The sequence below is a fragment of the Nerophis lumbriciformis genome, linkage group LG38 (assembly GCF_033978685.3).
Source record: "Nerophis lumbriciformis linkage group LG38, RoL_Nlum_v2.1, whole genome shotgun sequence".
Classification (NCBI taxonomy): domain Eukaryota; kingdom Metazoa; phylum Chordata; class Actinopteri; order Syngnathiformes; family Syngnathidae; genus Nerophis; species Nerophis lumbriciformis.
In genome coordinates, this window is record NC_084585.2 from 16,813,870 (window position 1) to 16,828,761 (window position 14,892).

Here is a 14,892-nt window from a genome sequence, read left to right on the forward strand (position 1 = left end):
TCGACGGTATCGAAAGCAGCACTAAGATCAAGAAGCAGCAACATAGATGACGCATCAGAATCCATAAAAGCAATAGATCATTAGTCATTCTTGCGAGGGCTGTCTCCATAGAGTGATTTGCCCTGAGACCCGATTGAAAAGGTTCACGGAGATTGTCAGACACTAAGTGTTCATTTAGCTGCTGTGCGACAATTTTTTCGAGGATTTTCTAAATAAACGGAAGGTGTGACACCGGTCGCTATTCCGAAAACTAATCGCTATGGGCCCATTGAATTGGTACGCAACCTTTATAATGGAGGATTTTGCCAGCAGCACGCTCAAATAGCTAGACTACCTCCTCTTGTAGCCCAGCCATACTTTCACATAGCTCTGTGTTTAACGTCTCATTTTGTTCACACACTTGTCTACTTTAACCCTTGCTAAAAAGTTTTTACGTCTAATATATGGTTTTGGCTGGATGGCCATTGAAAGGAGGCGAGCACCATCGGGGTTTCCCCATTAAAGTGGATGGCGTACACTCTAGTTTACTAGAGGGTGGAAGCTCCGAAAATACGCTTTTTGTTTTTAACAACCTGTCATCACGGCCACATCTTTTATCCCACTGTCAAGTGTTTCGGTGAAAACGTTGACACACGTGTCCCCTCTCAGAAATTTTCACTTTTAAGGAGGTCATGTGTCCCATTTAGCTTCTGTTGGCCCTCAAAGCCAAGAAAGTCAACTGAATCTCTCGTTGACTCCAATCTCTTAAAAAACACAAAAACACTAGAATTCTAATTTTACTACTCACTCTAACTCGGCCATTTCTCCACTTATCGAAAACGTTCCTCAAAGCCTTGAGGCGCTCACGGTTTTCACGAAAAGTCAGTATCTTCCATCTTCTGTTTATCCCAGGTTGGGTAGCCGGGGCTGCAGCCTAAGCATTGAAGCTTGAAGCTCCATTAGAAAAAACATGTTTTTTTCAATATGCGCTGTTGTCGAACAAGTATGCTAACAGTTAACATGCGCTAGCACCAGTTAACTAGTGTAGACTTTCTATGTCCACACCAAAAAATTGTGCATTTTGGTGTTTCTTTTTACCATGTGCTAGCTTTATAATGTTACCATGCAAGTATGCTCACATTAGCATGCTAACTTTTTCTGCAAATTTTACACTTTCTTCTGTAATTCTGCAGCCATACACCTTAGAGTCATTTGACTTGGCATGTGACACATGCTAACTCTTAGCATGTTAATGTTAGCATGCTAGCATGCTACCATTAAAGTGTAAAATTTGTTTCCTACTTTTATACTTTGTTCTCTAATTCCGCAACCATTGACCTCAGAGTCATATAACTTGTTAGTATGCTATCATGCTAACTTTATGAGCAAATTTTGCAACCGTTTACCCCAGAGTCATATCGCTTGGCATGTAACTGTTAGTGTGCTAATGTTAGCATGCTAGCACGCTAACATTGAAGTGCTAACTTTTTTAGCTAACTTTACACCTTTTTCTCTAATTCTGCAGCCACACACCTTTGAGTCATATACTTGATATGCTAACCATTATCATGTTAACGTTAGCATGCTAGCTAGCTATTGTTAAAATGCTAACGTTTTTGGCTAATTTTACGCTTTTTTTCTCTAATTCCACTGCCATAATTCTTTGAGTGATATAACTTGGTATGTGGCACATGCTATATGTTAGCATGCTGACGGTAGCATGTTAGAATGCTGACCATGGCATGCTAACCACAACCATAAACTTTACAGTCATATAACTTGGTATGTGAAACATGCTAACTGTTAGCATGCTAACCTTTATGTTGAGTAAATGTGATCTCATTGTTATTAATGCTGTTGCTGTGTATCATGAGAAGAAAGGCTTGCTGTTGTTGTTATGCGCCTCCAATAGGTTATATACGGTAGTGCAGGTTCATCCGCGCTATCGTCACGTGATCTCTTCCGGTTCACTTCGCGCGAGAGAATGTGAGACATACACAGAAAAGTTCATGGAGTTGTCTTCTATTTTCCACAGTTACCGATGTTTTGTTTCCCGGTGCTGTGAGGCATTGTACTGAACCATCCTTAAAATAAACCATCATCTTTCATATATATACAACTGGAGTATTCATTGAAGATGAATGAAGAAAGAGGAAACCCAACAGGTTATGGGCCCAGACGTGCAACGGGAGGAAGATGGCAGCGCCTGATCTTCGATGGAGACGAGGACAACTACGAACTTTGGGAAGTAAAATTTCTTGGTCACATGAGACTTGACCGTTTAAAGGACACAATACTTTCCTCTGGTGAGGTGGACCCAGAGAAGAATGCAGAATGCTTTGCAGAGCTAATCCAGTTCCTAGACGACACAAGTCTGTCGTTGGTAATGAGAGACGCTGCTGACGATGGTCGCAAAGCACTACAAATTTTACGGCGCCATTATGCCAGTGATGGTAAGCCAAGAATTATTTCCCTGTACAACGAATTGTGTTCCCTGAAGAAAGACTCAGAAGAAACTATTACAGACTACATCATTAGAGCCGAAAAGATAGTGACTTCTTTAAGAAATACAAAGCAAGTAATAAGCGATGAGTTGAGCATTGCTATGGTTCTGCGGGGCCTACCGGAACCATACAAACCATTCGTCATTCACATGACAGAGCAACGATGAAGTGACTTTTGTGGGGTTCAAGAGCAAACTACGAAGCTACGAAGAGACAGAGAAATTTGAACACAAACCAAAATCAGACAACGTAATGAAAGTGGACATAGCGTCAGCGACCTGTTATGGATGTGGGAATCGGGGACATTTCGCGAAAAATTGTCCCCACAAAACAACACCAAAGTGGTGCAACTACCACCGAAGCACAACACATACAGACGCGACGTGCAGAAGAAAAACCAAGCCTGACTCTGCTAAACAAACTATGGAGAAAGAAGAAGATTCAAAGGAAATTGGCACCTCCTTTGTGTTCCAAGCCAGTCATTTGGTGCTTCCGGACGGCATCAAACAAAATGTACTGATGGTGGATTGTGGGGCGACGTCACACATAATCACTGAGAAGAGCAAATTCACACGATTTGATGAGACTTTTAACCCAAACAAACACTACATGGAGTTGGCCGATGGAACAAGGAAGAACAACGTGGCGCTGAAGAGAGGCGATGCAGTGGTTCTTCTACGCAACACAGAGGGGAGAAGCGTCCCCGTCACACTGAAGAACGCCTTGTTCATCCCAACCTACCCACAAGACTTCATGTCGGTGAAAGCAGCCACGACTAATGGAGCTCAAGTGATCTTTGGAGAAGGACAAAACCGGCTCATCACGAAAGAAGGAAACACCTTCAAGATAGAAGTACACGAGAGACTGTACTACCTCAAAACGGTAAACCATCAAAAACTGTATGATGACTCTGTGCATGACATTATGTCAAAAGACAAAGTGAATCTATGTTGTGATGTGAAAACATGGCACGAGATCTTGAGGCACTGCAATGTGAATGATGTGTTGAAGCTTCAAAATGTTGTGACAGGCATGACAGTTACAGGAGATGCAAAGATAGAATGTGACATTTGTACACAAGGAAAATTCACTAACACTAGGAACAAATTACCTGATGTCAAAGCTAGTGCACCCCTAGAGCTGGTGCACACTGACCTGGCCGGTCCCATTGACCCCATTGGATTACATGGGCATAAATATTCAGTCTCATTTACTGATGATTATTCAGGGGCAGTATTTGTTTACTTCTTGAAAAATAAGAGTGAAACTACCCTTGCGACAGAGAAGTTCATTGCAGACGTTTCCCCATATGGCAACGTAAAATGTATGCGCTCAGATAATGGAACTGAGTTCACTGGAAACGATTTTCAAACACTTTTGAGAGAGAAAGGTATCAGACATGAAACCTCGTCACCTTATTCTCCTCATCAAAACGGTACAGCTGAAAGACAGTGGCGAACACTGTTTGAAATGGCAAGGTGTATGCTACTAGAAAAAGAGTTACCAAAAACATTATGGCCTTATGCTGTTCAAAGTGCCGCCCACATTCGGAACAGATGTTACAATGACAGAACAAAGAACACACCTTATTTCATGCTAACTGGAAAGAAGCCCAACATTTCAAAAATGTGGGTGTTTGGCTCAGAGTGTTACGCATATGTTACAGGCCTCGCACTGAGTAGCCTGGTCCCAGTGTTCGATGTGGTGTGTCCTGTTTTATAGGAATAAAAACGAGACACAAAGTGCTTGATTGCGTTGTCATCTCAGGGTGTGACCTGACTTTTTTTTATTAAACATTTCTTGACTTCTTTACCCTCATTTGCATTTCTATTGTGCTTTTAATCACTTTCAAATAGTTTCGATAATGTTATTTCAATTCCCCATTTTTCATTCACATTGTTAAACAATGACATCCTTACTTTTGAAATTATAAAACAAATCCACAAAAACATGGAGGATTGATCGTTACATACCCCAACACTATATTTCTTGTGTAAAAACATCACGTAGCGGTACTGTTACTTTAATGAACATCTTCATTTTACATCTTTGTACTGTATCCTGACATTGCTTCTTATTAATATTGCTGCTTTCTTGAACGCTTTTTTGTCATTATAAATCAATTACAATTACACACATTGTTACCTGACTATACCTATAATACTTCTTAACAATCACAGTTTATCTTTAACAAGTCTCCACTGCCGCCGCCATTCCCGCCCAACCACGCGCTCACACACAAAGGGAGACATCGCTTATTGAACATAACAAATTTCATCACAAATACACACTTTTAACAACATACTTCGATATTTCTATTTTCAGAAACGCTTATAATTGCTTGGAGACAAATGTGTTAATATTATCACACTTTACCGACCTGTTTTATAGGAATAAAAACGAGACACAAATTGCTTGATTGCGTTGTCATCTCAGGGTGTGACCTGACTGAGACACGGAAGTACTAACAAGCACCTCCCATTTTCCTCCTTTCCTATAGGAGTGCTCCCTCTGCTGGCGTGGCGGAATAACATGTCTTGTGGCATTCAGCTTGGAAACATACACTTAAACTGTGACTTTAGATATGAAAATACCTCGAACTAAATTAGGATACTCTATTTACACATTCATTTTACAAAACAATTGTGACTACTAATTGTAAGTGTCACAACACACCCCAACAAAAAAAGGAATGACTCCCGACATTTCACAACTTCAAAATACAACTATCACAAACTCTGTACATCTATGTAGGTGCCTTATGAGACGTACATTGGCATGTGCGGAGATGTTTGTATGGTGTACACGTTTGGTGAACAGAATGACGGGTTGAAAAATTGGGATGGCACGGGATAGGGAAGCAACGGGTGTCCTAGAATACTCCAGGCAACCATTGAGGGGCCTGCATACACCTTTGCACTGTTTACTGAGGGCACATGAAAAGAAGGCTGACCAAGGGTATCATAAGTAAATCGAGATGCCGGTTGCCTATTTCTAGTGGACCTTCTTGGGGGTTGTACCTCAGCATCAGGGGTGGGGCTCAGTTGCGCTTGTTCGTCTTGCAAAAAAGACTGCTCTCGTTCACATCCCTCTTCCATGACAGGTAGATTTCTGGGTTCATATCCTTTAGTTCCCTCATATCCCTCTATATCCCCATCACTGATGTCCTCCAAAATATGTTCATCATTGTCCCGTAAATGATCCCTCTTTCCTGGTCCTTCTGTCCCATTCATGGGTGCATGTCTCCTATTTCCTGAGTCCCTTTTCCTCAAAGTTGGTCCTTGGTTGGCGATTTGGCTGAGCTCCAGCGGGCCTGATTGAATTTTGGGGACTAAGGAGGGTTCCACCTCTGGTCTGTCTTTTGTACAAAAGTTATATCTTAGCTCATAATAGCTAGAACTGCCATCATCATCAGAGCCTGTGTCACTGTTTGAATCAGGTGGAATATTTATGTGAGTTGTTCTTGGTCTCCTTTCTGGTACCTTCTTTCCTCTCTCTTCCTCTACTGGTAGGTTGACAGGTAGGTCATTAATAAGATGCAATAAATTACGATGCAAAACGCGTGACTTGCTGCCATCTTTTTCCGAAACTACCCTGTACACGGGATTGTCACCAACCTGGTCTTTCACAACATAAGTGCTGTTTTCCCAATAGGACCTTAACTTTCCAGGGCCACCTCTTTCACTTAGGTTGCGTACCAGCACTCGATCTCCCGGTTGCAACACTACTCCTTTCGCATGCTTGTCGTAGTACTTCTTACCGCGGGCACTTGACTTTTTGCTGTTTTCTGAAGCTATCCTGTAAGCTTCGGTCATGCGTTTTGCCCATTTCTCGGCATACCTTTTGGTTGTCTGCGGTTCCTCCTGGTGAGTCATCCTGAGGAGCAGGTCTATCGGCAATCGTGGATGACGCCCGAAAAGCAAGAAGAAAGGTGAGTAACCAGTTGCTTCATGACGTGTGCTGTTGTATGCACTGACAATCTGGGGTATGTAATCTTTCCACTTTTCCTTCTTCTCCTCACTCAGGGTTCGCAACATTTGCAGCACTGTGCGGTTAAAGCGCTCGGCCGGATTACCCTGAGGGTGGTATGGGGTCGTCCGGGAATGTCCCACTCCGCTCAGTTGCTGTAGTGTTCGGAATAAATTATTTTCAAATTCGCTCCCTTGGTCATGATGCAGTTTCAAGGGATAGCCAAATCTGGGGATATAATCATTAAAGATTTTCTCCGCCGCAGTTTTCCCTGACTTATTACGGGTCGCATAACATTGTGCAAATCTGGTAAAGTGATCAACTACCACTAGGATATATTGGTAGCCTCCTCTACTCTGTTCTAAATGCAAATAGTCAATTGAGACAAGCTCCAGTGGAGAGTTGGTTGTTATGCTACTCATTGGGGCTCGTACGTGTGTCACAGGTTTTTTTTTGTTTTATGCACTGGCATTGTCTGGTAACATATGTCTCAATCTCTCGCCTCATGTAAGGCCAATAGAACCTCTGTCTTGCTAAACTTAGGACTCTTTCAGTTCCTACGTGACCCATGTCGTCATGTAAGTGCTTGAGAACCAATGCTTTGAGACTAGCAGGTAAAACTAGTTGACGTCGCTCTGCGACTCTACGATAGAGGATTCCATCTTCGATGTGCAGCCTTGTCCACTCATGCATTACTTTTCTGCCTAACCCTTGCTGACTTTGCTTCATGCTGTCAGTTAGTGTTGCATTTGACTCTTTCAATCGTAGAATATTTCCAATCACTGGGTCCCTTTGCTGGGCCTGTTGGAGTTCAGTGAGACTAAATGGTGTCAATGTTTCTTTGGTCTTGGGTTCAAGCTGGTCACCCTGGGCCAGAGCCAAAGCAGCTATCCAGGCTACATCTCCCCTTTCGCCTGCTCTGCACCCTCCCCATGTCGTGGTAACAACTTCCCTGGTCAATTCCTGTGTACACTCACTGACATATTTGTTGATATCTAGGGGGCAACGTGAGAGTGTATCAGCGTCAACATTTATTTTGCCTGGTCTGTACCGTATATCAAATCTAAAATCTGACAGTTCACCCACCCACCTGTGGCCAACTGCATTTAATTTAGCAGTGCTCATGACATAAGTTAAAGGGTTATTGTCAGTGTAGATAGTAAAGTGTGGGGCATAATACAAATAATCCCTAAACTTTTCGCAGACTGACCATTTGAGGGCGAGGAATTCTAACTTGCCTGAGTGTAGTCTGTATAGCAACCGGCATCTCGATTTACTTATGATACCCTTGGTCAGCCTTCTTTTCATGTGCCCTCAGTAAACAGTGCAGAGGTGTATGCAGGCCCCTCAATGGTTGCCTGGAGTATTCTAGGACACCCGTTGCTTCCCTATCCCGTGCCATCCCAATTTTTCAACCCGTCATTCTGTTCACCAAACGTGTACACCATACAAACATCTCCGCACATGCCAATGTACGTCTCATAAGGCACCTACATAGATGTACAGAGTTTGTGATAGTTGTATTTTGAAGTTGTGAAATGTCGGGAGTCATTCCTTTTTTTGTTGGGGTGTGTTGTGACACTTACAATTAAACATTATGGCCTTATGCTGTTCAAAGTGCCGCCCACATTCGGAACAGATGTTACAATGACAGAACAAAGAACACACCTTATTTCATGCTAACTGGAAAGAAGCCCAACATTTCAAAAATGTGGGTGTTTGGCTCAGAGTGTTACGCATACACTCACAGTCACAAGAAACTTGAACCAAGGTGTGAGAAAGGAGTATTTGTGGGCTATAGTAAAAATAGTCCAGCATACTTGGTCTATGATCCACAGTCAAGAAAGGTGTCAAAACACAGACTGGTAAAATTCACCAAAAAGAACACTGCAGAAAAAGAGACACAAACAAATGCGTATGACTTGGAAATCCCAGATTGCGAAAGCAATGAAACCAAACTACCTGACACTGTATTAGAAAAATTAGTGAGCATCGAAAATCAAACTGTAGCTCAAAATGATGTTGATAACCAAACACAAACTCTAGAAGTAGAGGAGGATGTGGTGTTAGATGATGCCACAACTAACATAGAGACTAGAACAGAACAAAGAGGTCGTTACCCAAAGAGAGAGAGAATTGTTCCTCCAAAATACTTAGAGGAATATGTAACAAACATTGATGATATCAATGAAAGCCATGACGTTATTGATCACTGTTGCAGGGCAATGTGTGGAGTCCCACAGACGTATAAAGACACCCTGATGTCATCAGAGGCAGCCAGCTGGGAAAAAGCCATGAAAGACGAGTTGGCATCTCTCAAAGAAAATGACACATTTGAACTAACAACATTACCAAAAGGGAAAAATACAGTAGGTGGAAAGTGGGTTTATGCCCTCAAAGAAAACACAGAGAAAGGACAGCTTTTCAAAGCTAGATATGTTGCCAAAGGATACAGTCAAACTGAAGGTATAGATTATCAAGAAACATTTGCACCAACCGCAGACATTACTTCTGTGCGTACATTGATGCAAATAGCTGTCCAAAATGACCTCACCGTCCACCAGATGGATGTGAAAACGGCATATTTACATGCCCCCATTGATGAAGAGATATACCTAGAACAACCAGAAGGTTTTCAGAAAACATCGGACACAGGTGAAAAACTAGTATTTAGGTTGAAGAAATCAATCTATGGCCTAAAACAATCAGGAAGAAATTGGTACAAACTTCTAAATGACCATTTAGAGCAAAACAATTTCAAAAGAAACCTATCTGATCATTGTGTCTACCGAAAACAAACAGAAAATGAAACAGTCATTGTTATCATCTGGGTGGACGACCTGATCATTGCTGCAAGTAGCAAAGAAGCACTTGAGCAATTCAAAGAAACAATGAAAGCCAAATTCAACATGAAAGACCTGGGTAAGATATCTTATTTCCTGGGTACCGTATTTTCCGCACTATAAGGCGCACCTAAAAACCACAATTTTTCTCAAAAGCTGACAGTGCGCCTAATAACCCGGTGCGCTTTATTACGATTCATTTTCATAAAGTTTCGGTCTCGCAACTTCGGTAAACAGCCGCCATCTTTTTTCCCGGTAGAACAGGAAGCGCTTCTTCTTCTACGCAAGCAACCGCCAAGGAAAGCACCCGCCCCCATAGAACAGGAAGCGCTTCACCCGCCCCCATAGAACAGGAAGCGCTTCACCCGCCCCCGGAAGAAGAAGAAAAAACGCGCGGATATCACCGTACGTTTCATTTCCTGTTTACATCTGTAAAGACCACAAAATGGCTCCTACTAAACGATCCGGTTCATAAAAAGACGCAATCTCTCCATCCGCACACGGATTACTACCGTATTTCACAGCAACTGAACCGCACTGTGGAACGGGAGCACGTACGGTGAATATTCGCTCCACAGGGAATGAGAAGTCATCCTTCACTGTGGTTCTAGCTTGCCATGCTAACTTCCACTCATGGTGATATTCAAAAGGAAGACCTTGCCAAAAGAGACCTTTCCAGCCGGCGTCATCATAAAAGCTAACTCGAAGGGATGGATGGATGAAGAAAAGATGAGCGAGTGGTTAAGGGAAGTTTACGCGAAGAGGCCGGGTGGCTTTTTTCACACAGCTCCGAAGGCGAACACACCTTCACTAAGACGGGCAGACAGCCTCGGACGACATACGCCAACATTTGCCAGTGGATCGTAAATGCTTGGGCAGATATTTCGGTCACAACTGTGGTCCGAGCTTTCCGGAAGGCAGGATTCACAGAACAACAGCGACACTGACTCCCGATGACTTCTACGAGACGGAACCGGCCATTTTGGATCCCACGCTTGCGCAACTTTTCAATTCGGACACCGAAGACGAAGAATTCGAAGGATTTACGAATGAAGAATAACTTCAGAAGGTGAGCGCTATGTTTATTTTGTGTGTTGTGACATTAACGTTCGAGCAACATTATGTTACTATTGCTCTACACCATTTTGAATTTTACTATGTTTGTGATTGCACATTTGCGTACATTTTGGGACAGAGTTGTTAGAACGCTGGTTTTCAATATATTATTAAAGTTTGACTGAACTATCTGACTGTTTTTTTGACATTCACTTTAGCGCAGCGATTTTTTGACATTCACTTTAGCGCAGCGTAGGCGCGGCTTTTAGTCCGGGGCGGCTTATTGGTGGACAAAATTATGAAATATGTAATTCATAGAAGGTGCGGCTAATAATCCGGTGCGCCTTATAGTGCGGAAAATACGGTATTCATTTTGAACAGAAACAGAATGAAATCAAAATGGATCAAAAAATGTACATACAAAAGATGCTTGAAAGATTTGGCATGTCAGAATGCAAACCTAGAAGCACTCCTTCTGAACAGAAAGTAGAACTGAGCACTACAAATGAAAATGAGTGTGACACTACCGAGGTGGTAAACCCCAGAGAATACCGTGAAATCATTGGTAGTTTGATCTATGCCATGACCTGCACCAGACCAGATATCAGCTGGATTGTTGGTAGGTTATCACAAACATTGGCAAAGCCAACAGCACAGGATCTAGTTTCTGCCAAACATGTGCTAAGGTATCTCAAGGGTACACATGACTTTGAACTAAGTTTCAAGAAAAGTGAGGAAGACCTCAACCTGATTGCATTTAGCGATTCAGACTGGGCATCATCAATGGAAGACCGACGCAGCACTAGTGAATATTGTTTCGGTCTAACAAAACAAGGTCCAGCTATATCCTGGAAATCAAAGAAACAACCAACAGTTGCATTGTCAACTTGTGAAGCTGAATATATTGCCTTATCCAACACTACACGAGAAAGTATTTATATCACCCAACTGTTGAGTGGCATGGACAAATGTTTGTACAATTGTACAACAATTCATGGAGACAATCAAGGGGCTCTTTTGTTGAGCAAAAATCCAGTTAATAGACAGAGGTCCAAACATATTGATGTTAAATATCATTTCATTCGTGAGGCACTCACTGAAGGGAAAATTTCATTAGTCTACTGTCCTACAGAAGACATGGTTGCAGACATCTTATCAAAACCTACTACAAGAGCCAAGATTGACAAATTCAAATTATTTTTTTTTGGAAACTAATGTGTTTCACTGTTTCATGGTTATGGGATCAAGGGGGGGTGTTGAGTAAATGTGATCTCATTGTTATTAATGCTGTTGCTGTGTATCATGAGAAGAAAGGCTTGCTGTTGTTGTTATGCGCCTCCAATAGGTTATATACGGTAGTGCAGGTTCATCCGCGCTATCGTCACGTGATCTCTTCCGGTTCACTTCGCGCGAGAGAATGTGAGATATACACAGAAAAGTTCATGGAGTTGTCTTCTATTTTCCACAGTTACCGATGTTTTGTTTCCCGGTGCTGTGAGGCAGTACTGAACCATCCTTAAAATAAACCATCATCTTTCATATATATACAACTGGAGTATTCATTGAAGATGAATGAAGAAAGAGGAAACCCAACACTTTACATGCTAACCTTTTCAGATAATTTCACACTTTTTTCTCTAATCCCACAGCCATACACCTTACAGTCATGCAACTTGGTATGTGACACATGCTAAAAGTTAGCATGTTAATGTTAGCTTGCTAGCATGATAAAATTAGCATGCTACCTGTTTAAGCTAATTTAGTAACCGTTTTCCTGAAAATAGCCTAATTTCTGTGTTAACTGTGTTGGTTAAAGATTTGTTATTGACAAAACGCTTGTCTATTCAGCTATTATGGTCCCAGCAACTCAACTCCTAATAAGAGGCAGTGGAAGTTTGAAGTTCCTTGGAGTAGCCCAGTCGATCGAGCTGGATTCAGCTGCGTATCTGGCAACCTCAGTCAGGGAGAGGGGGAGGGGACTACAACATTTTGACCATGATTGCAGTACAATTTCTGGCCAGATTATTACATATGGCTCCTTTAGAGCCTGCTCAGTGGCCTTGTGGTTAGAGTGTCTGCCCTGAGTTCGGTAGGTTGTGAGTTCAAACCCCGGCCGAGTCATACCAAAGACTATAAATGTGGGACCCATTACCTCCCTGCTTGGCACTCAGCATCAAGGGTTGGAATTGGGGGTTAAATCCCCAAAATGATTCCCGAGCGTGGCCACCTCACCTCACAGGGGTGGAACAAGGGGATGGGTCAAATGCAGAGAGTAATTTCACCACATCTAGCGTGTGTGTGACTATCAGTGGTACTTTAACTTTAACTTTAATATATATCATTAGTATTAGTATTGTAATTATTAATTACAATATTATTTACATTATTTTTACTATCAGCTGTCGCTTGTCAATATTTCTTTCAATAATGCTAATTATAAAGATGACAACAATAATATAATTATTAATAATTATGTCACGGCAGGGGGGTCACAGCTTACTGCGGGGTTCGTTGTCCCGGGATGCAGATGGACCACTCTGGACAAGGCGTGCAGGTAGGAGCATGATTTAATCGTCAAAAAATAATGCGTAGTACCAAAAACAGAAAACAAGCAAAAGGGATGCGTGCCGATCGCACGGGAAGCTAAGGAAAAAACTTAGAGCAGGGCTCATGAGCTGGTAAACCGGCATATAGCAAACAATGAAGCCAGCCGACTGACCCGCAAAGGCAGGATTAAATAGTCCCTCTGATTAGTGCTCGGGAAACAGGTGAGCGTCCCGAGCACCAATCAGAGACAGGTGGAAACAATAAGCACCCATGGTAACTAAAAACAAACAAGGGTGCACAAAAACAGGAACTAAGGGAGTCCAAAACTAACAGAATATAACTACACATTATCCGGGCCACGGATCATGACAAATTATAATAGCAATAATAATTAACATTAGTATTATAATGAAAACAAAAATAATGAGTCATTACAATCATTATCATTATTGTTGTTATTATTAATAATATTTTTATTTTATTTTTTTGCTATGCATTTCTTTCATAATAATAATAATTTATATTATTGTGACCATTGTTGGCTGTGGTGTAGCACTGCATGGCATAGTGGGATGTAATAAATCTTCTATTAAATTCTAACTGGACTCAAGCGTCAAAAACATTTAAAGCAACTGGAAGTAAAATCTGTTGCTCGGTCTTTGATATTATTTTTAGATGCAAAGGCAATCAGTGTTCAACGCAATATAGAAATCAAATAATCCACATTGTAACTATCTGGAAGTTCACACACTCCAGCATCTGCTTGTGGGAGTGTGTATGTGTGTGTGTGCGTGTGTGTGTGCGTGCGTGCGTGCGTGTGTGTGCGTGTGTGTGTGTGTGTGTGTGTGTGTGTGTGTGTGTGTGTGTGTGTGTGTGTGTGTGCGCGCGTATGTGTGTGTGTGTGTGTGTGTGTGTGTGTGTAGACTAGAGGTCCCCCTTGTGGCTGTACGACTAACACGTGCGTATTGTTACATAGCTGCTTTATGAGACAGTCCCCATCCTGTCCAAACAAAACAGCCAAGAATCAGACGCCTCTCAGTCAGCGAGCAGCATGGCAGACTCTTTGGGCAGGCTGTGCTACGTCCCTGCAAAGACTTCTCCTCAAAGGGTCAGAGAGCGCGGAAAGTGGGCCAGCAAGACGGAGTTCATCCTGTCAGTGGCAGGTGCCATCATTGGACTTGGCAACATTTGGAGGTTTCCATATTTGTGCTACAAGAACGGCGGTGGTAAGTTTGCAACTTTGGAAAGACAACTTTTTACTCTTCTGTTTTGGACTCCTTGTCTGTTATCTGTCTTAAAAGTACACCGAGTAACACTTGCTCACATTCCAAGTGTTTATTTGGTCAGATGAATAGAATATGTATGTTGTAATATAATAATATATGATATATATGTATATATATCATATCATATGATAATATAAAGCTGTTGCTTTTACAAAAAACAAAGCCCCGCCTGCGTTCTCGCTGCTTCACTTTTGATGTAAAAATGCCTTGACAGCTTCTAAAAGACCAAAAAATAACAATTTGCACGTGTTGGGAGTCACATTCTTGGCATAGCCGCTCAACTTTTTATACTCTAACAAAAGTCCACTCAATAGGACAGGGCTGTCCAACTAGCAACCTCTATATGACATCCTGTCGCATAGAGAATCTTTGACTAATGCTTTTGCAGGAGGTTTTTTTAAAAGCAGTAGAGAACTCCTGTCATATATCTTTGAATAGTGTTTAGTTTTTTCAGTAGGTCTTCAAAAACAACAGATTATCTTTGACTAGCGTTTTTCCCCCCCACTATATCTTTAAAAGCAGTAGAGAACTAGTTTTATATAGAGAATCTTTGGCTGGAGTATTTGCAGTAATTAAAAAAAAAAACAGCACAGCGCTCCTGTCATATAGAGCAGTGGTCCCCAACCATCGGTACCGGTCCGTGGATCGATTGGTACCGGGCCGCACAGGAAATAAAAAATAAAAAAAATGTTTTTTTATTTTATCAAA

At 41.9% G+C, this 14,892-nt stretch overlaps 1 protein-coding gene across 1 annotated transcript in view; it reads left to right on the forward strand.

Annotated features, from left to right (window-relative positions):
* The first annotated feature begins 13,943 nt into the window (after window positions 1–13,943).
* Window positions 13,944–14,892, forward strand: part of LOC133578391 (sodium- and chloride-dependent GABA transporter 2-like) — an 87,758-nt gene continuing 86,809 nt past the window's right edge. Inside the window, exon 1 of the mRNA XM_061932777.2 lies at window positions 13,944–14,124. Coding sequence (XP_061788761.1) covers window positions 13,950–14,124 — 175 coding nt within the window. The 5' untranslated portion in view covers window positions 13,944–13,949. The remainder of the gene's footprint in view (window positions 14,125–14,892) is intronic.